This window comes from Typopeltis vanoorti, chromosome 12, assembly GCF_054136105.1.
Source record: "Typopeltis vanoorti isolate ZY-2024b chromosome 12, IOZ_Tvanoo_1.0, whole genome shotgun sequence".
Classification (NCBI taxonomy): Eukaryota; Metazoa; Arthropoda; class Arachnida; order Uropygi; family Thelyphonidae; genus Typopeltis; species Typopeltis vanoorti.
The window spans coordinates 128,923,762-128,950,087 of NC_143560.1; the positions used below are offsets into that span (position 1 = coordinate 128,923,762).

At 34.7% G+C, this 26,326-nt stretch overlaps 1 protein-coding gene across 3 annotated transcripts in view; it reads left to right on the forward strand.

Annotated features, from left to right (window-relative positions):
* Nucleotides 1-26,326, forward strand: part of LOC150101221 (epidermal growth factor receptor kinase substrate 8-like) — a 218,423-nt gene that overhangs the window by 114,597 nt on the left and 77,500 nt on the right. For all 3 annotated transcript variants that reach the window (XM_090401588.1, XM_090401590.1, XM_090401589.1), the window contains exons 5-6: nucleotides 2,552-2,679; nucleotides 25,859-26,029. In XM_090401588.1, the coding sequence (XP_090257714.1) occupies nucleotides 2,552-2,679; nucleotides 25,859-26,029 (299 nt within the window). The remainder of the gene's footprint in view (nucleotides 1-2,551; nucleotides 2,680-25,858; nucleotides 26,030-26,326) is intronic.

The following is a 26,326-nucleotide window of genomic DNA, read 5'->3' on the forward strand; positions in this document are numbered from 1 at the left end:
AGGTTGCTAAAACATGACTAATGCTGTTCATTGCAAAGTAGAGATTCTCTGTCAACTCCTTTCTGAATGCATACCCTATCAACTTTTCCAAAATCTTCACCACAACTCCTGAGATACTGAGTGGTCGTTAGTTGGATTCTTCATTGTTGACACATTCCCTGTGTAATGAGATTAGCACACTTTCTTTTCACTCCTGTGGAATCTTCCCTGTTCTGAAACTCAAATTAAATAGCCTGGTTAAAGAAACAGCTAGTTCAGGGGAACACTCTTTTAGTATCCATGTTAATATCACATCAGTCCCTATTGCTGAATTTTTATTCAGTTTATGCAATAGCTCTAATACCTCCTCCTCATACACCTAAGTTTCTTCATTTAGGGAAGAGGTAGTTATGAACACAGTTGTATACACCAGGTTGATATCTTTTAGCAAAATGGGCACTAATTCGTTGAACAACATCATCTGTATCTGTATATTCTTTCTTTTACTTGCAGCATAATGATAGAATTACTTGGGATTATCTTTAGCTTGCAGAGCCTGTTTCTTTTCTTTTTCAGACTTAGCTTTCTGTACAACAGTTGTGATTCTTCTAGCCTGCTGCTTATAATTTTCATAATGGACATCATCCTTATGTACACAGTATTCTTTCCACATCATCCTTTTCTTATGAATCTCTTGCTTGATAAGATTACACATCCATTTGACTCCTACTCTATTTATCCTTTGAACTCTAGGGACACATTCTTATTTTGCATCATTTAAGTATTTTTAAACACTGCCCATGCATTGTTGATATCCTTCCTATCCAACAACTGATACCATTCCACTGAACTCGGTGTACTCCTCAGTTGGTCATAATTTCCAGCTTTGTAATTCAGCATGTAACTCTTTCTGAATGGAATATTCATAAACTTATCCATTTCTCAAGTGAGCACCGAATGGTCACTGTCGGCAGTTGGAGGCAGAACAGTGATGTCGTTAACTGAAATCCCCTCTGATACTATAATCAAATCTGTCGCTCTTTGACCTCGAGTTCCTTCTGTCACATGCTGATTGAGGAAGTTGTCTCGTAACAGTTCAATAAATTCAGTTTCATGCTTCTCATGAGATTTTACTGCTACCCAATCAATATTTGAATAATTAAAGTCCCCCATTATGATTACTCTTTTTGCACTAGTTGTCTTTATTTGGTGATGCATTTCTTTATCACTAGCAACCAATTCTCCACTAGGTCTGTAGCAACACCCCAGTATGTATTTGAACTTGTTAATTTCCACCTCACACCAGATGGCTTCACTGCCAGATGAAAAACTGTTATTACAGTCATAGGTCTCAACACTAACTGGATTCAAGTTATCGAATACCTTTAGTAACACATCCCCTTCTCTCCTATCTTGTCTAACCTTCCTAAAAATACTGTATTCTTTACACTCGATGCCAGTTAGTATTATCTGCTTCTGATGACCAGGTCTCACTAACATTTTGAACACTCATAGAATTAGTTGCTCAACCTGGATGAAGCTTTACTTGATCCTGATAAGAGATTAATTTGAGAATCATGCTAAGTGTTTAAAATTTAGAAGGTGAGGAGCTTTTCCATTACTCAACATAGATTCTAAACCTAGTATCATCTGATTATCATTATATTTTGATTGATGACTTGCTTCTCTTCCTGCACAGTGTGTGCAGGTAATGAGCCATTGCCAAGGTATCATGGATGATTGATCAGACAAAATTATATCCACATTGTATGTAGTCCAGAATACCCTATAGCTTTAAGTAATGTAATTTTTCAAAGTCTTAAAAGTCCCAAACTTGGCCTTTGAGTCCTGGTACAAATGTTTGTATCAGATTGCGGAATATTAATTTTGCTGTGTACTTCTTCTTCTTCCTTTTCAGTATTGGACCTGTTATGGATTCCTGTTTTCTAATTGGTTTAAAGTTAAATATTTAGTGTAAATGTGCAGATACCTTCCTTCATCCATACTTTTCATATGCAGATTCACTCTCATCCCCCCCCCCCTTAGTGTGTTGGGTCCAGTAACCAATTACCTAGGCATCTTAAAATAATCTAATTAATGCTCTAATAGAGCAGTTAATCATATCAGTGTAGTCTGTTATGGCTTAGTGGCATGTATTATTCAGGCCTGTATGTCTGTTTTATGAGATGAAAAAATCAATTTCTGATAGGAATAACCCTTCTACCTTCATATGAAACAGGCTAACTCGCCCTCATTAAAAAATCCTTGATAAAGGTTGTTTGTGTCTTTAGAATTCGAACCCAGGTCTTTCCATACATATGGCATCATAAAAACTGAATGAGCTATGGAGATTCTGACAGATTCATTCATTTATATTAATGTGTGCTACATGGCAGAGATTGTTGTCTTTTATATTACCTCAAGTATTTATTTTCTATGTGTAGTCCAGAACACCCTATTTATTTTTGCCACATACTAAAATATTATTTTATTTAGGTGAATAATCTGTATTTAAGCTATATTAATTCAGTTCTTTCAAATATAATACTGAATTTGTTAAATGCATTTCCAGGTTTGCTTACTCCTAAGGATGGTCTACGTCGCTTGTTACAGATGGAAAAGTCTAGTGGTATTTGGACACAAAAGATGCAAATGAGACTTGAAAAGAAATGGGTCATCATTATTGACTATGAAAATGGGGTTAGTTATTATTAAATAATAGCAGTGTAGTTTTCAATTTAATCAAGAAAGTTTAATGAAGAAAGCAATAAACTTTGGACATACATCCAGGAAAATATATTTTGTTTCATTTTCTTTTTCTCTAAGTAAATTTTTTGATCAATGAAATCTATATACACTCAGGTCTCTTTTTATGCATATCTTTTTTATGCAGTTTTGAAGTTATGCGGTGCATATTTCATGCAAATTCAGGGATTCCCAGTTGTAGTTGTACATAATGAACAATGTGTTGTAGCACATTCTTGCATAACATGTAAGCAGTGAGTATCTGTGAAGTTTAATTTTGTATGTGAGTAAGTGTTTGTCTTTTCATTATCGTAAGTCTAAATTTTGCTAATTTTTATTTTAAAGATTTAATTTGGCCCAATGGAGAAAAAAAAAAAACCAAATAAAAGAAATTTCTTTGGAAATGAAAATTGCAATTTTAGATCGCTTAGCAAAAGGAGAGAGATCTATGGCAATTCGTAACCATTTAAATTTAGGCAAATCTACTATAAGAGCAATTAAAAAGAATGAAGTCGCAATAAAAAAAATCTGTCATTTCTGAAGCAAAACTAAGTGCCGTACTCAAGAGATGCTTTATTAGAAAAACCAGAACGAGCGCTCGTAATTTGGATTGAAGAATTAACTCAAAGGAGAATTCCTATAAGTGGTTATTTAATTAAACAAAAAGCTATTCGGTTTTATGAGCAGATGAAGCAATTGAAGCCATCTACTTCCGCTACCCAGGCTGATAAAGAATTTTCAGCTAGCAAGGAATGGCTAACCGGGTTTTTAAAAAGGAATGCACTTCATAACGTGAAGATTACAAGTGAGGTTGCAGTCATTTTTTGGCTGCAGATGAAGCAGCAGCAGCCAAAAATTTTCAAGAGAAGTTAGCCAAATTATTGAAGATGATGGATATTGTCCCGATCAAGTGTTTAACCTGATGAAACAGGATTGTTTTGGAAGAAAATGCCTAGTTGAACTTACATTGCAAAGTCTGAGAAAAAAAAGGTTGGTTTAAAGCAAGTAAAGATCGAGTAACGTTGTTTCTTAGTAGCAATGCATCAAGGTATTGAATGTTGAAACCGCTCCCAGTAAATCGATCTCTAAGACCACATGCTCTGAAAGGCAAAGATCTAAAACAGTTGTGGAACATTGGATGGCTAATGTAAAGGCCTGGGTAACAACTGCTGTATTTACTGAATGGTTCAATAATTGCTTTGTACCAGAAGTGGAAATATATATGAAGCAAAAAGCTCTCGATTTTAAAGTTTTATTAATTGTTGACAATGCACCAAGTCATCCGCATTTAGAAAATCCAAATGTGCAGGTAGTGTTTTTTTTCACCCAATACAAGAAGCATTATTCAGATCAAGGCGTAATTGCTACTTTCAAAAAATATTAAGCACACTTTTCAATTTATATTGGAAAAACTAGAAAATGAATCATTAACAGTAACTGACGTTTGGAAAAAAAATTGTATTATATTCTGCTGGAAAGCAACTTGGCCTGGTTGTGTTGCAAACAGTGCAACCATTCAAACATCTACATTATCCGCTGAAATCATTACTTTGGCACATGAAATTGGTGGAGAAGGTTTTGATACATTTAGCCAGCATGATGTGAACGAATTGCTTGTGGATAATGTCTTAAGTGATGATGATATTATTGGATATCGATTAAATTTAGATATTGTCGAAGATCCAGAAAACGATAGTGAAGTGGAAGAAAAACCTGTCCCCCTCACTGCAAATATAATTCCAGAAGGTCTTGAACTGTGCAATAAACTGGAAAATCATTTTCTTGTTAATGACACAAATTCTGAATGAGCCTTTAAATTCCAATGTGAGCTGAAGAACTGTATGTCTGGATATTGCGAGCTGTATAAAAAATTAGTAAAATCATGATCGTGAAGTTTAATCACTGATTACATTGTCAGAAGAAAAAAATCAGCACAGAACGAGGGTGAAGCTAATTCTGTTTGTGGAGAATCATTGCCTTTACCATACAGATCTCATGCGCTGACTATTTCTTCTCATGATGAAAGTGATTTCGCACCAGTTCGCAAACGTTGCCGAATATTGTCTAATAGCAATGATAATTCTGATGAAAAAATGTAAAAAAAATTTTGCTTATTGATAAAATTAAATGAATAAAGCTTTAAAAGAAACTTAGGCATTCTTATTTTCTTGAATTTTTATAAACTTTTTAATGCTATTTTAGTTTTATTTTAATTCATTGCTTTGGTTTTATGGGGTTTAGAAAATTATGTAACATATCCTAATTTTTCAACATAAGTTAGGTCTTTTTTGTGCGTTTTTTATATGCATTTTCTGTGGAACATATCTACCGCATAAAAAGAGACCAGACTGTATATGCATATACAGATCTATATATAGCTTTCCTATATATGTGCATTTCAAATACTAAGTACTCTAGTTATAAGGAGAAAGTGCAAGATAGTAGGTCATATATTAAGAGAATCAGCATGGAAAATGTCTCTGATGAAAATACTGGAGGGAAAATTAGAGGTAAGATCTCCTGGTAGATCAAGAACTTTTTAGATTGATGTGTAAAGAAATGGATGGATAATAAGAACTATTACAAGATTAAAAGAATGGCAGAGGATCAGACACTTTGGTGTACCGTGATTGCTAACCTCTAAATTGGAGAAGCTACTTAAGAAGTAGTACTCTAGATGTCAGTAAGACAGTAGGACTGAATGAGATTTCACCATATATTTTAAGGGAATGTGCTAGGTAACTGAGAGTGCCATTAACTTGGCAGTTTAATGAAAGTCTTGCAATAGGAGAAGTTTCTCAGGAGCAGAAGGCAGTATTGCCTCTAGAAATAGAATGGAGGTTTAAAGGCCAGTTTTATATATTTTTTTTTTCCTGTAATTAAGATTTTGGAGAAATTATTGAAGGATTATATACAGAACTGGGTAGATGTTGGTAATATCATTTAGGAACATCATTTTGGATTTGTTAAGAGGTGTTCTTGTTTTGCTAATCTGATTGTCTTTTATAATAAAGTAACCAGAATGGTTAATCTGAGAAAAGGCATGTACTGTCCGTTTTTTTTTTTTTTTTTTTTTTTTTTTTTTTTTTTTTTTTTGACAAAGGAATTTGACAAGTTGCCATGTGATAATTTGATATTTAAGTTGCAATGTATGGGTTTAGATATTAGGAAATTGGTTGTCTGATGGATATCTAAGCCTTTTGTGTGGAGAACTGTATCAGCATGACTATTATACAGTAAGATCTGTTTAATGTGAAGGCAGGTGGACTATAATTTCCAGTACATGTAGACAACAGTGTGCCACACACCATGATGTTTCTGTGGCACTGCCAAGAGTGTAAATACTCAACTTGGCAGTTTAGACTAATACTAAAGACTTCATTAGTATTAGTAACTTTACTGTTAAGCTTTTACCTCACTGTATTGTTATTGGATTGCAGGGATATATTCAGTTGTTTGCATGTGATGTGAACTGGAGACAATTATTCCTAATGTACTGATGTTGTGGCTCTTGAGGAAAGGCAACCAAATGATTAGCATTGTCAGTTAATTAAACTAAGTGCTTGAAATTTGGAATCCACAGATAGGAGGCTGCATATGCTATTTGTAGAACTGTATTGAAGAAATGGAGGAGGAGGAGGCAGGAGATTTTTGGAAGATGGTTGATATAAATTTGACATGGAGAGGATATATTGCAAGAGTGGTGAATTGCCATGGTGCTGAAAATGATATTGACCAGCAGAGATAAAAGATAGTAGTTAAAGTTAAATCTTGATCAGATCACATCTACTTAGATTTGATATGCTCAAATCTAATTACTGGGATTTGAAGGGAATGAAGTAACTTTAGAGGTTACACAAAGGCAGATAACAGAAATGACATCAGAATTGCAGAATATTGGTTATGAGAACAAACTGAGAACATGTTATCTGCAGAGTTCAGAAGACAGAAGATAAAGTGATGTAATTAAGATTTAAGCCTTGGCAGTATTTATCAGATTAATGCTAGGTAGGCTTTTCATATGGTGAACATAATCAACATTATGCAACAACATGAAGTCATCTATGAAAGTTGCAAAAAAAGAAGTAGTGAGTAAGAGGATGATGCACGACTCTTTTGTATGGAGTATATTCCCTGAGAAGGTGACATAAGTATGCAAGAATGTGTTTAAGGAGTGGTATAATACTGTTTTGACCTTCCAAGATGAGTGTTTCTAACTCCATGGATATTGTAAATAATACTAAGGATTTGCATACAGAAGTGTTGGATTATGTTTTTATTGTAATGATCTTGATATCTGAAAACAGATGATTTTAATACACGCTGTATTAAGTAACTGCTACTGTAGAATATACAAGAGTCATCCCTTGACTTACATCCGTGATCCCATAAGGGAATAAATAACATTTTCGGTTATACTTTTGAAGAAGATGGAAGTGAGCATAAACTTTAAAAAGGTTTCTATTTAGCAAATAGAAACCTTTTTAATCAATGCTAATCATTTGGTCGCTTTTCCTCAAGAGCCACAACATCGGTACCATAAGGAATAATTGTCTCCAGTTCACATCACCTGCGAACAATGCATCATGCACAGTGGCAACAGTGCATTCAGCGGCAACCTCCCTCAGCAGTCGGCACGTGTCTTCAACAATTCCTCTGCTTATTTTGTGTTTGAGAAATAGACATTTAGGTAGATATTTGTGTATTTAACTATAAATAAACAAATATTATTTTTGTCTTTATCGTTAAATATTTTGTGATATTTTGTGCAACTTGGCCTAATCTTGAAATGATCTTGAATTTTTTGATCTTGAAATGAAGTTGCAAGTTATAAAGCAACATGAAGCTGTTAAGGCCATCAGTGTGATCGCACATGACTTTGAATGGTCTCATTCTACAGTGATGACCATTTTGAAGAATAAGGATAAAATCATAGAGGCTGTGAAAGGATCTGCTTCCATTAAATCGACGATAGTGACGAAGCAACAACAAGGTCCTGTCAGTGATATGGAAAAGCTACTTGCATCATGGATAGAGGACCTGAACCAAAAGTGCATACCCCTTAGCACTATAACCATAACTGCTAAGACACTAAGTCTCTTCAACATGTTGAAGGCATCTGGATGCGACTGCATGTGACTGGATGTAAACTGAAACCATTTGTGATATGGCACAGTTGAGAATCCACGAGCCTTCAAAAACATTAGGAAGCATGCTCTTCAAGTTCATTAAATATCGCCCCTGGTGGATTGTAAGACAAAAATATAAGAAAGTCTCCAATTGCTATTTAGTTTTTATTACAAGAGAAACATTAATGCAAAGCGATTACATAATAATATTAATTAAATGTTTGGTCTACGGGGATATCGCACAATAAAACTGTTTATAAGCTCTTCTAAAATTAAATTATAAGCTATATGTCCTCCTCTGTCGATATAGTTGCTAGACCAACCAATCTCTCATGGGTCATTGCTGTTTGCGAATAATTTTTAATCAGTTCAAGCTTGGATAAACTTCTTTCCGCACTTGCTACGCTAACAGAAATTGTTAGCATAGCGATGGTGCCTACCGCAATATGGCCGAAAGAGCGCCCTTATTAAGCCGTGCTGTGAGGCAGGCTGCTTCTATGCTAAATCCTGTCGATGGTACTGATTTCACCAGTTTGAAGAAAGATTGAAACCACACTTAACTGACTAGTTTTGAAATAAAAATGTGATTCTTGATGTGACTCTTGAATTTTTAAAAATTTTTAGAATTCACACTACTTCAAATTTCATATGCAGTAAGATCATAAAATGTAATAGCATTTTATGACCTTACTAAATACAGAATTAAGGAAATTTTATTAACATAAATGTTTTTAAATATAGGAATGAAAGATTCATTGTATTTTTTGTTGATAATATGTACCTTCAAGTTCAGAGTGCTCGTATCTCTGGTCTCTACCTGGCTCTCAGATCTCCATAAGGTCTCCGTTTATTTCAGTGTTTTGACTACAGGATACCATGGCAGTACCATATGAACAATTTACATTATTACTAATTTCTTATCAGCAATTTATTTTCTAAATTTTTCTGTGATTTGTCAGGATTTCAATATTGTATTTTAGTCTTCTAAGCTAATTTGAACTGCATCAGTCCAAATCTTGGTTTTCCTCTATTTACTAGCATCAAACATCTGTTTTGCTAACATTTTCTTTCCTTTAACATTCTGTTTAAGTAACCACACTATCTGAGATTAGCTCTTCTCACACATTCCTGAATGATGCTAACAATTCAAGTTCATTTTTATTATTGTCAATGTTAATATGGTTGACATTGGTGCCATCTGTTCACTCCCCTGATTTTTCTCAGTGCTCATATCTCTGGTCTCTACCTGACTCTCAGATCTCCATAAGATAACATTGATGTGAACACTTGTATCCATTTATTTCAGTGTTTTGACTAATTTCTCTTATTCATGTAAATTTATTACCATCCCATGCTCTCTTTTCTTAATCTGTTGTCTCTTTCCCTATTTTATTTGCCATCTTCACTGAAACTTCTGCCTAAGTAGCTGAAATGTTTTACTTGTTCTGTAGGTTTCTCATTCAGGATGAAATGGTTTCTCTCCAATTTTCCTGCCAATTTTATAGTCCTTACACCTCATTTTACCACAAACCATCTTTCTGTATCTTCTTTGCTTCTAACTGACTTCTATAATCTTGAATATAGACTATGTGTAATGATACCTACTCTTCATTGCATTCCTCTTAAATGTTTTCTACCACTGTTCTTTTATTTCTTGTTTCATTTTGCAATCTTTTGAAGTAATTATTATTATTATTATTATCATTGCACCCTCTGCGGAGTCGACAGACTCATCATGGGAAGTTTGTTCAACTGACAACATATTTATCATATTAAATCTTAAAATCCTTAATACTCCTTGCATTAACAACACATTTTGGTAATGCATTCCATTCGCTTACAATTCTTCCTGTAAAAAATCTACTCCTCACACCCTTTTTCACCACACTCTTACATAACAGGGATGTTATGTTTTTTCCCTCTCACCTCCTACTCTTTTTATAATCATATCTGGATTAATTCGATAAAATCCTCTCACTAACTTAAATGTGTCTATCATATCACCTCTTTTCTTCCTATCCACCAAACTCTGCAATCCATAAATTTTCAACCTCTCTCCGTAGCCAGCAGTCCAAAGTCCTGATATTGTCTTAGTCACTTGCCTCTGGACCCTCTCCAATATTTTCACTTTACACTGAAAACCAGGTGACCAGATTTGAGCTCAATAGTCCATGGTCTGACCAGTGCTTTATACAGTGGCATAACCACTTTCTTATCCCTATATTTTAGAGTACCTCTTATCATAGAACCACTATGACATGCAGCCTTTGCAACACTAGCAATATGCCCTCTAAACTTCAGTCTACTGTCAACCATCACCCCCAAATCGCTAATCTCATCCACTTCCTATAATATACAGCCTTATATTTCTGCACTCCAAACTGAAATATCTTGCACGTACTGATATTAAAACTACAACCCCACTCCTTTGTCCCAGTAATAAGTCTATTCAAATCTTCCTGAAGGGAATTAACATCAGCCGTACTACATATAATTCTTCCCAACTTTGCATCATCAGCAAACAACTGAGAATCCCCAGTCAGTCCACATGATATATCGTTTACAAACAAGTAGGGACCCAAGAACCAAGAACAGAATCCTGGGGCACACCACTGGTTACCTTCTTTCTTTGTGATATTGTTCCATCATACACAACCTATTGCTATCATCCAGAGAGCCAATCTCCAATGCATCTAACCAATATACTAAAACTATTCCCATCCTCTGCAACTTGTACACTAACTTATCATGTGGTAATCTATCCAACGCTTTTGCACAAAGTTCAAGAATATCGCTATATATGATTATCCTTTATCTAACACACCTGTTAAGAATGCTGTGTCCATCAACCCAATCCTATATTATTTCCTAACCAATCTCTCCAACACCTTGACCACAACTGCAGGTATACAGACCAGTCTATAATTGGAAACTTCTCTCCTAGGACAATGCTTGTGGGGTGGTACTATTTTGCTTTCTTTCCACTCCTTAGGAATCCTACCCACTGCAAGACTTTCACTAAATAACCATGTCAAGGGCTAACTGTGTTGCACATTCCTTAAGAATACATAGTGATATGTCATTCATTCCCACAGCCTTATTAACATCTAAGCCAACCAACACCTGATACATCTCTGATTCTTTCACTTCCAATTCTCCTAATACTTGCTTTCTTTCTATGTATTGCACAACATCATTTACACCAGTGTGATATATGCTGATAAAGTGCTTGTTTAATAATTACTCCAGCCATCTAGAATTTATCTTCAGTTTTCATATCAACTCTATCAAGAATTCCTTTTATAGTACTCTTCCTCCATTTCTGAGCTTTTCAGTAGCCTCCACAACTTTGTCACTTTCCTGATATTTATTATTGCATTAGCCTCCAGTCAGCAAATTCATCATGGAAGGTTCATTCAATAAGCAACATATTTAACATATTGTAACTTAAAATCCTTAACACTCCTAGCATTCACAGTACATTTAATGTGTTTCACTCAACTACAATTGTCCATGTAAAAAAATACTCCCTTAGACCTGTTTTTACTGCATGTTTATCTAATGATTGCCTCCTTTTCTTCTCCTTTCACCTTCTGCTCTTTTTATCATCTCCTTCACTATCTCTCATGTCGTCTTAAATGACTATCATGTCATTTTTTCTTAGCTATCTACCAAACTCTGCAATTTACAATCCTTTAATCTCTCTTCATAGCCAACATCTCACAATCCTGGTATAGCCTTGGTTACTAGTCCCTGGACCTTTTCATCACAATGAAAACTAGTTGACCAAATTGGAGAACCAAGTATGGCCTGAACCAATGCTTTAAGTGGCAAAATCTTCCATATCTTTACTTGCCAGTGTATTCTTTCACATAACTTTGAAACACTTAGAATGGGTCCTCTAAGCTTCAGTGTACTGTCAGCCATCACCTCCAGATCTTGAATTTCATTCATTCCTGTAAAGCAGTTCCTTCAATACTGTACACAAGTATATCTCTGCACTCCAAAGTGAAATACCTTGCACCTATTCATATTAAAACTACAACAGCACTTCTTTGTTAAAGTTAAAATTCTGTTCAGATTTTCCTAATAAGAACTGATATCAACAATGCACCTTATAATTCTCCCCAACTTTGCATCATCAGGAAACAACTGAAGATCTTTAGTCAATCTACATGAAATATCATTAAACAAACAAATTAAACAACAGTGGCCTTGAGAACAGATACCTTGGACACATCACTGGCTACTTACCCCCTCCCCCCTTTTTTTTTTGAGATACCATTCCATTATACACAGCTTGCTGGTATTATTAAAACAGAATTTCTAATCCAAGTAACCAATCTGTTACCCATTCCCATCCTCTGCAGCTTGTACACCCACCATGAGATAACCTATCAAAATCTATCAAATGCTTTTGCAAAGTCCAAGAATATCACTATATATGAATCTTCCTTATCTGACATGTTGGCCATCTTATCACAAAATGCAAGTAAACTGCTAAAACAAGAACTATCCTTTATATATCCATGCTGACCATTATAAAGAACCTATGTACATCAACCCAATCCTGTATTCTACTCCTAACAATCTCTCCAACACATTGCCAGTCTGTATAACTGCAGTTATACAGGCTGGTCTATAACTGGAAACATGTCCTAGAACCATTCTTGTGGAGTGGTACTATTTTAACTTTCTTCCACTCCTTAAGAACCTTATCCACTGAAAGACTGTCATTAAATAAATAGCTAACTGTTTTGCACATTCTTTAAAAATATGTGGTTATATGTCATCCATTCCAATAGTCTTATTAACATCTAACCCAATCACCACCTGATACACTTCTGATTCTTTCACTTCAAATTCTCCAAATACTTACCTCTCTATATTGCAAAGCATCATTTACAGCAGTATGATATACACTTCATTAGTGTATATCATACTGCTGTAAATGATCACTCAGTGCTGTTATAGGACTTACTCTGATGAACAGTGAAATGTTAAAATAAAAGGTTTTTAATTTCATAAATTTTTAAAATATAGTGGAATCATATTAAGTATAAAAAAGGATGAAAGTTAATTTTCACCAAAAATTAAATATATACGAAGAAAAAAAATCATTCCATGAAAATTATTCAGTAAAAATTCTGTGCTTTGGTCACTGAAAAATATTGCTGAATGCCTAATTTTATTTTCAACTGATGGTCATCATCATCATCAAATTCCTGACATGTACCCTCAAGGGTGTACAGGATATGATAGTACTACATGAAAAGTGTACATCATTACTAACTTCCTATCTACAATTTTCCTCCAAATCAGTCTGTTACTTGTCAAGATTCCAACATTATCAGATCTTATATTTCTATCATCTAAGGCACTTTGTACTGTATCAATCCACCTATATCCTGGTCTTCCTCTAGGTCGTTTTCCTGCCAACCTGGCAGAGAACACTCGTTTTGCTAATCTTTCCTTGTCCATTCTGTTTAAGTGACCATACCACCTGAGATTAGCACTGCTAATGCAATCCTGGATGCTGACAATGTCAAGTTCTTTCCTAATATCCTTGTTTTTAATATGATTTTGATGCCATCTGTTCACGCCTCTAATCTTTCTCAGGACTCTCATATCTGCAGTCTCTAGTCTTGGGTTAAGTGTTTTACTTCTGACCCAGCTCTCAGATCCATAAGTTAAAACTGGTTTGAACACTATCTTGTATACAGCTAACTTAGTGTTCTGACTAATTTCTCTCTTATTCCATATGAATTTATTCAATTGACTTCCTACCATACCAGCTTTGTTGATTCTGTTGTCTATTTCCATATTTAATTTGGAAACCCTGATTGATTCTGGCTGAATCAATCAGGGTTTTCTTCAAGGTTTGCCACTGAATCTCCAAAGTTTGGTTCTTGTTCTCAAACTCTTTCATTTTTTTTTTCAATAATCTTTGTGAATTTTAGTCTACAGTTCACATCTGAGAGCTGCTCAACTTTTATTCATGGAATGGAAGGAAGGTAAGATAGTGCCATTGCATAAGGGCAGTAGCAGACTAGAAGTGTCTAATTATAGGCCAGTTTGTGTGTCATCAGTAGTTAGTAAGATCTTGGAGAAAGTAGTGAGGGACCATATACAGCATTGGGCAAATGAGGGTAATGATATGAGGGGGGGGGAATGGAAGAGAGAGAGAGAGAGAGAGAGAGAGAGAGAGAGGGAGAGAGAGAGGACTGTTTATCTTTAGTAGATGGTAACCAGAAGGAGATTTTGTTGATAGGGAAAAAAGTGGAAACTAAATGGTATCTTTTCAAGAGCTTGGCATTTCTCTCAGAGTTACCTGTGATATATGGGATACGGAGCTCACCATACAGGTTCAGGGTTTTTGGCGATGGGCTTATAAGAGAGTCCAAGATGCATTTAAAGTTATTTGAGGTGAATTCATTCTGTAGTAACATGCATTGGATGATACTCAGTTCTTTCTGGAAAGGTTGGGAATTGGAGCAGATAATATTTGCTCTGTTGAGCAAAGATTTGAAAATGCCTATTTTTTGAGATGGATGATGTGCTGAATTTTACTGTATGTAGCAGCCTGCAAAGGTAGGTTTATGGTGAATAGAAGTAGCAAGTGTTCCAGAAGAGGTACAGGAAAGGAGAATGTCAGGAAGGCTAATTTTGCATCCTTTTCTTTTCCCATAGCACACTTTGATGAGTGAGTGTAGGCTGTTGATTTTGGTTCAAAAAGTAAGTAGCGATTCTTCTGAGTTTGGCCAGATGGCAAATCCATCATCCACATATCAAACCCAAAAGAAAAGTTGGGGTTGTATTGAAGAGAATAGGGATTCTTCAATATTGAACTGACATCACAACATCAGTTCTACTACTCATAGTTCATCCAAACTCTGCATCATCTGCAAACAACCAAATATCCCATTCAAATCTTCCCTGATATCATTAATATATAGGTTAAACATCAATGGCCCTAAAACAGTTCCTCAAGGCACTCTACATAACCTTCCTCTCCTGTTGCTCTCCCTATACACAACTTGCTGATACCTATCAGATAGCCATTCTCCAACCCAATGCACTAGTTTAATATCCAATCCCATCTGCTCTAGTTTGACTATCAACATATGTGGTCATCTATCAAAGCCTTTGCACAATCTGTACAAAGTATACTACTGTGTATCTATCTCTCTCTCTCTCATCCAATGCAACTCTCACCCTATTGTGATAAGTAAGCAGATTACTAAAACATGACCTCCCTTTAGCAAATCTGTGCTGTCCATCAAAGATAATACCACTGTTTTCAACCCAACTCTGGATTCTGTTCTAACCAGCCTCTCCACTATTTAACCATTACACCTGACACACAGATTGGCCTAAAATTTGATGCTTGAGTTCTCTTGTGAAGCATATAATCTTTCCTTCCTTCCACTACTTTGGAACTTGACCCAATGTAAGACTCATATTAAACAAATATACTAAGGCAGATGTCACCCCCACCAGCACATTACTTCAAAATTGTGATATTTCATGAAGTCCCACAGTCTTATTAACATCATTTGCTCAGTTCCTTATATACCCATTGCTCATTCACAGTCAGTCTCTCCTCCTCCTCATCATCATCCACTGCACTCAAGCTCTTTATGGTGTCATATTCACAACAATGAAAGACCTTTATAAAAAGGTCTTTCATTGTTGTGAATATACTGCTCATTAAATATCTAAACTGTATCCTCTGCAGCAGTTGTCCTTATACCATTTTCTTCGATCAGTGTAGTCCTACCATAATCATTCTTTTTTTGCTAGCTAGATATTGTAAGAACTCCCTAGATTTTTTGGCTTTATTCAGTTTATTGTACTTTTGTTACCTTTACCAACTGAGTCATCCTCATTGCCTGTTCTTTGTGCTCCTCATGAAATTGATTATTACCACTCATCTTATTGTTGTCTCCATAATGCCTTCTTTCTCTATATTGCATTCTTTATTCATTCATTTCTTATTTAATCTCCCTTATTTAACCTTCTGACCCTTGGGAATACATTTCTATCTACTAGATAGTTCTTAAATAGCACCTGAGCAGCCTTGATCTTTTTTTCCTCAGAACTCTTCATTCCACGCTACAACTGCAAACACTTTCTGATATTCTCATAATCAACTGCCTTGTAGCCCCACATATACCCTTTCTCACAGAAATTGATCACTTCTTGATCACTCTCTCCAACTGGAGGAGATTTGACACCTCGTTTATAATGTCATCATCTGATGATATCAAATTGAAGACCTCAATCCTCACATGCCCTCTGTTACATACTGTCTGAGGTGGTTATCTCTCAAACACTCAAGAAATCCAGTTTCTTTATGGTTGCTATCTAACCATTGCAATCTATATTGCCATAATTAAAATCGCCAATAATGTGCCTACTATATGTTTGGCTAATTTTCTTATACATTTCATGGTCTTTAACTTCCACATTATCATGTGAATATCTGACTAATTATTCATTCTGTTCCACCGAATAGAACATTGAAGGTTATTTATATGTGAATGTGACCTCATAAAGAGATATACATAGAATGGCAATAAGAATTGAGGAATGCACATTATGGTGGTGTGATGTTAAATTAGGTTTAACCACCTTACCGGCCATTATGGATGAAATATGCATTCTCATATGCTTCATATCCATCATATATTTCAATATAATGTCAATGGTATTACAATTTTAATATGCACTTCGCATCCATGGTAACTTGGATATATATGTCCTGGCCGGTAGCGTGGTTAAGGTAATGTTTTACAATATTTATTACTATTATTATTACTATTATTACGGGCAACTCCAGGGAGTCATTAGACTCATCGAGGGAGGCCCTAAATCATATTCATCACAACTATTCGACATTCATACAGTATATATCATACCTCGCCTTAAACTCATTCACTGTCACAGCATCCACCACAGACTCAGGGAGCGCATTCCACTCATTCACTACTCTAAAAGTAAAGAACCCAGCTCTAACACCTTTACTAACCACTTTTGCCCAGTTTCCATGGATGTCCCCTCGTCCTCCCACAACCAGCCCTGTTCTCAAAAATATTTTTTCTGTCGTGTTCTAATTACCATCTAGTCCAAGTCACTTTTATAATTAAAATAACTAACTACGAAGTGATCACCGATCCAAAAGTAGGGAAATTTATATTTATACTGCGCCACCCTATTCTTAGATTAGTCTATATAAATAGTAGGATCAATTCTAAATTAAGTTAGCAGTCATCTCATTAGGCCGAATCATCTATCATCATTTTTACTTGGGGTTCCCGCAAGATTCGAATGTTTATGAACGGTGCAATAATAAGGAATTCAGGCAAACACAATATTTAGATCAACAAAATAAAACATTTAATATATGATATGGTTAACAAATACAAGAACTCTATTTTAAAATGGAACTATACAATTAACTTAATATATCTTCTTAAGTCATTCATGCCAAATCTATGTTCTATATTCCATATACAATTCACAGTCTCAAAAACACAAATCTTATCTCAAGTTAATATAACAACTTCACAATTAATCAGTCTTCACAAATCTATTAGCTCAATGTTTATATTCACAGCAGGCAATAAACTACGTAAGCAATATTCCATGCAAATATATTCCGGTCCTTGAGCATCGGAGATATATTACAGTTAATGCTAGAATAGAGAAACTTATACAGTACAACTACTCTTACCAGACAAATTCTTCAATACATCAAATTATTGAGAGAGCACTTATGAATTAACTTAATTAACATTAGCGGAACACACATAATAGAGATTCTCCATAGTTTAAACTGTATTCTGTAAGTCGCACTTCACTATTCCAAACAACAGTAATTAGGTACTAATATCTTTTCCTGTTCACTTTTCTCCAAGTAATCAATATAACCTTTTCCTAGGGCAACATAGAATTTAATCGTAATCCAGATTAACTGGAAATAATCAGAATTTTCACATTGACTGTCCAGTTTCCTTTTATCTGATTACGGTATCAACCTTTCTTCATAACAACAGCAGATTTCGCTTATAACATTAAACTTTGTTTCACTACTTGTAGGTTCACTTCCGAACACTATACTCATAAATTTCTGCCCTGAGGATTTTATAATCTTGGTTCCGCAAAACTCTCTCCTCACTCCTTAATAATAATTCTTCTCTTCCTCTCTATCTTATCTATGACCTTCCTTCTTCTTTACCCTTTTTCTCTGTATTCTATATGACCTTCACTCCCACCTTACGTTCGAACGCCACGCTCTCTTCACTCGTGGTTGTTTACGCGTGCGTCTCCATGACAACAGACTAAGCGTAAACATTTCGCCAATGTAATGTATGCTCTATTACTGCTACATGAGTGATTACATAACATTAAATATTTCACAAATAAGAACAATATAATATTTAAGCTATTTCTTCAACTTTTTGATTACGTATACAGTTAAATATAAAATAACACTTTACGTTACACCATATATATTTAGTTATACAAGATTCTATACATTTTATTATTTTATAAGTTAATAATAGGTCAGGTTTTAAATAAATATTTAATTAGTAATTCTTATTTAAGGAATAATAAATAAATTTATATGAGCCATGATTACTATTTAATAAGCAATGTTAAATGTGAATGAAAAATAATAAATTACATAACATAGCTTCATTCACAATTTAACATAGGCTCACCCTTTCTTTGAAAAATTTTTATTATAAGAAAAATTTTTCTTTTGACACTAGGCTCCTTTAAAAAAAACTGGATTACATATTTCCTTTTCGATTTCTTAAGTAATACCTAGTTTTACTGAAACTTGGTTCCTTATTATGTTTTGTGCCATTATTCCCTTTCACTTTATCATCAATTCTCTTATTACTATTATTATCACTTTCTGCATGTCTTTCAAGTTTGTAGTATAGGATTCTCTTCTTTGAATTAAATTCACGTTCTCCATTATTAGAATTAGGTTTTTGTTGTCTCACAACTCTGTGGTTTGTTCTACAATATAGATTAGACATTTTACCAAAATTGACTTCAACCTTTAGTTTGCTATTAGTGGTAACTTCTGATTTGGGCTTTGTCACTACTACTTTTTCTTCATCAGTAAGAAGAGGAGTATCAGATTGAATGTGTACATGAGAGTTATTACCACTATTTCTATTAGATGATTGATTCACAGCTGATTTTTCTTCAGTAGATGGTCCTGATTCAAGTGGCAATCTAAACCGTTTTGTTTGATACTTAGTCCTATCACAATCATGAATTTCATTTCTTCTGATATATCTCCTTTTGTTCATCAGGGTTATTTCCTTCTTAGAAAAGTCACAAGAAAATTGATATCTTGCTAGGAAGTTTGTTCCCAAGATAATGTGAGAATCTAGATTGGAAGTAGTGGGGACAACAAGTAGGTCTTGCCACACGTACAGTCCAAATTCTGGTAGGTATATTCTTGCTCGAAGCTTTTCATATGCCACAAAGTTTGAGTCTGACAGAGAAGTAATCCTTACAGGTTGTCTCAGCTTGGCAGTGCTCTTCCACAGTTTGTTCTTTAATGTTAGGAAATAATCCATCCTGATGGTAGAGGCATTGCATCCTGTATCTAATAAGATGTCACATTTAGAGCCCAGGATATCACCTCTAATTCTCATCATTCTCTCATTAGATGTTTGATAATTTTGAATTCTTTTATTTCTTCTGTGGGGTTTGTATCCAAACTTTGAGTTCCATCTGTTATTAGAGTAGTTTCCCTTGTTATAGAAACAATTCCTGGCATAATGTCCAATTTTGTTGCAATTGTAACACTTAAGAGGATTTCTTTGCTTTGTCTCTGTCTTGGATTGAGGGATAGCAGACATTTGTTGTCTAACATCATTTAATCCTCGGATTACCTCATCTAGGCTACTTAAAATAGGTTGACTTTGTTTTTCAACCTCATGCTTGATCATCTCATCAATTTTATTTGTAGTGTGGTTTTGATTTTCTTGAGACTTCAAATTAATAGCTGATAACTGTCTCACAACTTCATTAAGACTATCCATTATTGGCTGATTTAACTTATTCACCTCCTGGTGAATTAAGGATTTCACTTCTGTCATCAGTTTCTTGTCCATTTGCTCTTTACTCTCTGTCATGCAGTTTACACTACTTGAATTTTTTCCAATATTCTTTGCTTTTCCTTCTTCAACTTTACTTCTCTTTTCTATTTCTGATTGATTGAATGAACTATCAGTTTTATTCACGACATTCACAAGACTTGCATTGGTTGAGGGATAAAGGTCACCTAGTATTTGTTCTTTTTCCTTAACACTTTTGAGACACTCTTCTAAAGTAGAAATTTTCTTCTTGTAGGCTGTTTCTCTTAATTCTTGCCTAACACCTTGTCTAAATTGTTGGAACACAGCCCAATCTAAGTGAGGTTTATCTTCACCAGTAACATTCAAACTGTTGGCCAATGTTAATAACCTATTGTGAAAATCAGTAACAGTCTCTTTATCCTTTTGAACAATTTTCTGCAATTTCCACAAGTTAGGACCTACACTTCTAAGTTTACAAAATTGAGACAATAAGGTGTCTTTAAATTTGGAATACTCAAAAGTTTCTCGAAGTATTGGAGAAGAATGCAAAAATGTTTTTGCTTTACCTACTAATTTGCTTCTAATCAAAACTAGCAATTGAAAATCAGTCCAACCTGCAATTTCTCTAAGTTTTTCAACATAGGTAAAGAAAAATAGTACATCATCTGATTCTTCACCTGAAAATTGGGGAAAAACCTCTTGCGGGTTTACAGTACGAAAAAATTCACTGTCATTCATTTCAGAGTTTGATGTGACAGCCATAGTGATTAATAAATTACTATCTCAATAAATACAATAAATACATATAAATCTTTCTACCTTAAAATAAACTTTTATCTTTGCCTGAGTCCAGATTATAACCAGTTTACTGTGATTTAATTATTTCACTTTCCAAATTCCAGGGAGTACTTCTACAATTATTATTACTAAAACTTAAATTCAATTTCTTAACTTATAGTTGTTAAATTTAATTACTATCAATTAAATCACATCCTGTCGACTGCTGCGCCATTTGTCGTGACGACCTTTCTCTGTCGTGTTCTAAATCTATCTTCTAGATTCAAGTCACTTTTATAATTAAAATAACTAACTACGAAGTGATCACCGATCCAAAAGTAGGGAAATTTATATTTATACTGCGCCACCCTATTCTTAGATTAGCCTATATAAATAGTAGGATCAATTCTAAATTAAGTTAGCAGTCATCTCATTAGGCCGAATCATCTATCATCATTTTTACTTGGGGTTCCCGCAAGATTCGAATGTTTATGAACGGTGCAATAATAAGGAATTCAGGCAAACACAATATTTAGATCAACAAAATAAAACATTTAATATATGATATGGTTAACAAATACAAGAACTCTATTTTAAAATGGAACTATACAATTAACTTAATATATCTTCTTAAGTCATTCATGCCAAATCTATGTTCTATATTCCATATACAATTCACAGTCTCAAAAACACAAATCTTCTTATCTCAAGTTAATATAACAACTTCACAATTAATCAGTCTTCACAAATCTATTAGCTCAATGTTTATATTCACAGCAGGCAATAAACTACGTAAGCAATATTCCATGCAAATATATTCCGGTCCTTGAGCATCGGAGATATATTACAGTTAATGCTAGAATAGAGAAACTTATACAGTACAACTACTCTTACCAGACAAATTCTTCAATACATCAAATTATTGAGAGAGCACTTATGAATTAACTTAATTAACATTAGCGGAACACACATAATAGAGATTCTCCATAGTTTAAACTGTATTCTGTAAGTCGCACTTCACTATTCCAAACAACAGTAATTAGGTACTAATATCTTTTCCTGTTCACTTTTCTCCAAGTAATCAATATAACCTTTTCCTAGGGCAACATAGAATTTAATCGTAATCCAGATTAACTGGAAATAATCAGAATTTTCACATTGACTGTCCAGTTTCCTTTTATCTGATTACGGTATCAACCTTTCTTCATAACAACAGCAGATTTCGCTTATAACATTAAACTTTGTTTCACTACTTGTAGGTTCACTTCCGAACACTATACTCATAAATTTCTGCCCTGAGGATTTTATAATCTTGGTTCCGCAAAACTCTCTCCTCACTCCTTAATAATAATTCTTCTCTTCCTCTCTATCTTATCTATGACCTTCCTTCTTCTTTACCCTTTTTCTCTGTATTCTATATGACCTTCACTCCCACCTTACGTTCGAACGCCACGCTCTCTTCACTCGTGGTTGTTTACGCGTGCGTCTCCATGACAACAGACTAAGCGTAAACATTTCGCCAATGTAATGTATGCTCTATTACTGCTACATGAGTGATTACATAACATTAAATATTTCACAAATAAGAACAATATAATATTTAAGCTATTTCTTCAACTTTTTGATTACGTATACAGTTAAATATAAAATAACACTTTACGTTACACCATATATATTTAGTTATACAAGATTCTATACATTTTATTATTTTATAAGTTAATAATAGGTCAGGTTTTAAATAAATATTTAATTAGTAATTCTTATTTAAGGAATAATAAATAAATTTATATGAGCCATGATTACTATTTAATAAGCAATGTTAAATGTGAATGAAAAATAATAAATTACATAACATAGCTTCATTCACAATTTAACATACAGTATCTATCATACCTCGCCTTAAACTCATTCACTGTCACAGCATCCACCACAGACTCAGGGAGCGCATTCCACTCATTCACTACTCTAAAAGTAAAGAACCCAGCTCTAACACCTTTACTAACCACTTTTGCCCAGTTTCCATGGATGTCCCCTCGTCCTCCCACAACCAGCCCTGTTCTCAAAAATATCTTCTGAATTAATTTTATAGAACCCCTTCAGTAATTTGAATGTCTCAATCATATCTCCCCTCCTCCGCCTATCAACCAATTTTTGCAACCCACAAATCCTCAACCTGTTCTCATACAATTCATTCCACAGACCTGCTATCATCTTGGTCACTCGCCTCTGGATCCTCTCCACCTCCTCCCCATCAAGAAGAAACCTAGGTGACCAAATCTGAGCACAGTAGTTGAGATGGGGTCTTATCAAGGCTCGATACAGAGGAACAATAACCTGCTTGTCAACGTATTCTTCAGCAACCAAGTGATTTGATGAGCTGATTTGGCCACTTTTGCAATGTGTCCCCTAAATTTCAATTCCTTATCCACCAACACTCCTAAATCTCGTGCCTCATCAATTTCCTGGAGCACGGTTCCACCAATGCAGTAAACTGCCTCCAATCTTTTCACTCCAAAATGCATAACCTTACATTTTGCCACATTAAATTGACATCCATTCTCCCTTGCCCAGACCTCCAATCTATCCAAATCATCCTGCAAAATTTTGACGTCATCTGCATTCACTATTGCCCTAACCAACTTCGCATCATCCGCAAACAAATGAACTGTTCCTCTCAGATCCTTTCCTATATCATTTATGAACAAATTAAACAGCAGTGGTCCAAGAACAGATCCTTGTGGCACACCACTAGTCACAGGCCGTCTTGTGGACTCTTCTCCTGAGTAAACCACTCTCTGATATCTCTCCATCAACCACCCTCCTATCCATCTCACCAACCCTATGTCCATTCCTATATGCTGCAATTTACTGATTAGAATTCCATGTGGTATCCTGTCAAAGGCCTTAGCAAGGTCCAGTAGAATCACTGTAAATCCATTACCCTTATCCAGTTCAGCCGTCACTGTGTTATAATACGTGAGCAAGTTACTGAGGCATGACCTACCCTTCACAAAACCATGCTGTCCCCGATACAGTATCCCATTTTCTTCTATCCAATCTTGTATTTTCCTCTTGACTATTTTCTCTAAGACCTTGATAATGATTCCTGTTATGCTGATTGGCCGGTAATTTTCAACAGCAGCCTTGGAACCACCTTTGTGCAGTGGAACTATTTTCCCCTCTTTCCACCCCCTTGGGACTGACCCAGTCCTGAAGCTCAAATTAAACAAAATGGTCAAGGGCACTGACAATTCTTTGGCCGCTTCACGTACGACACGAGCTGGTATACCATCCAATCCCACAGATGTATTGACATTGAGGTATGAGAGATATTTGGTATGACTTTTGTCACAATACTATATTCTGCCAAAGAAACTTCACTATAGCAAGGTATTCACTATAAAAAACTGTTTCCATAGTTCTTATAAGTCTGTTGAAGTTGATTATATTTATAATTTCTGTGGGCTGTTAAACCTGATTTTCAAACAAGAGATATTACACTTAGTTCTTTATTCTATGCAAATGGCTATCATTCTCTTAAATATATCTGCTACCAGTCTTCAAGAGTATTTAGCCAAATTAAATAATTGCCGTGACAAATTTGGCAGGGAAATCATCAATTAAGTGACTAAAAGTATGAGAAATAACAGCAAAACAGAGAACATAAAAACTGCATTTTCATTGGTGAACCTATAGATCATATGCATATTAGCTATTTAGACTCAATTTTTTTAGTAAGAGAGCAAGCTAAATATGGAAATAGGTAATGGAATGAATATTGCTAAGGTGGTAGAATGCCAGTTGAATAAATTTAGATGGAACATGAAGAAATCAGCCTTTTAAAGATGAAGTTAGTTTATAATATGCAACAAAAAAATTCAAAAAAATTTTAACATAAAAAACTTAGAGTTTGGCTAAAAATGAAACAGTTAATTAAAGTCTGGAGACTGTAAATATGAGGATCTTGAGTTCTAGCAAATGTCACTGGATAGTACAGTAGTAAACTGATGGTACTAACTGACAGAAGCATTTTAGGAAATCATTAGAAAATAACGTCGCATTGTTAATGTTCAAGAATGTGTAAGTAGAGCTAATCTAACATAATGCAGTCACCTAAACAGAATGAGAAATGAGAAACATTTTTGCTAGAAGCAAAAATTCCAGGGGAAAAAAACAAGAACACAGAGATAGAGGTAGGTTAATGTAGTTGGGACAGCTCTAGCAGATCAGAATATATGTGGTGATCAAATCACACCTGACAAATAATAGATCAGTTTGGAAGAAAGTTGTTGATTAAAAACTAGTCATATTATCATCTGGGCATCTACATGGAGTCTGAGGACTTACTGTAGGAACCCCACACTGTTATTTACCCAGTGCCTGCTACCTTTATTTTAAATCATTCACTGACAAAGCTCTGCAGCCACACTGGTCGTCCACTGTACTCATTCAGCATTCTCCAAGAAAAGTCTGGTATCATGCCTATGTTAACTGCACTCTAAGCATGGGTTCTGCCTATGAACTGAATTTCATAACTCAGAACTCTTCAGTCTATCATTACAGGAAGCATTTTCACAAACTTTTTACCATCTTGGTAAAAAGCTTTTACCTCCCTCTGGATTCTCACCATCCTTATCCTCAAGAAATCCAGTTGACTAGCTCTAAGATCAAAATTAGATCCAATACATGAGTTTGGGTGGTTTGACTGGAAAGGAGTTAATTATTTTTTATTTTATCTTCTCTTCCCTTTTATGTTAGGCTCATTTGTCTTTTCACAGCTATGTAACTTGGCTTCTTAGAAACTTGCTTCCTATTTATGATAGAGCAGTTAATCCTATCTGCATTGTGTGTGTGTGTTCTTTAATTTGCCTGTTTTGCAGAATGAAAACCTAGCCACTTTCATATGAGACTGATTAACTCATCTTCAGTTGAAAAGCCTTGATGAAGGTTTTTTGCTTCCTAATAGGATTTGAACCCAGGTCTCTAATCGAAGGGTATCATTAATACAGATATGCTATGGAGGCATTTATGATTTTTATTTGATAGTTAATTTTTTTATTAAAGCACTTAATTATAGCATTTTCAATTATTTTCATTAATTTGTGTTTTTATCTGTAGGATATAGTAGAAAGATTCCCAATGAATCTGATAAATGAACCAACTTCATATACAAGTGATGATCCCAGAGAACTCTACAACAACATTTTGATATTCATTGTGAAAGACGACCCAAGAAATAAAAATCACAATCCATCAGAAATGCACATTTTTCAATGTGCAAGGGTCTCTGTAAGTAAATATATTCTTCTTTTGAGTCAAGTGTGTGTGTGTGTGTGTGTGTGTGTGTGTGTTCAACACTGACTATAGAACCATTATAACAAACTACTTAAAAGTCCTGACCAAAATTCCCATAAGCATGATGTTATGCTCAGAGAAATTTGATATAGCAAACTATTGCTGCACTCCCTATGAGATTGATATAGTGAGAATTGGTTCTAATAAGCTCTTAAATAATGTTTATCTTCCTAACTAATATATCTTGTGCTACAGCAGTACCTTCAAGACTCTCTTCTTATACTCACTATT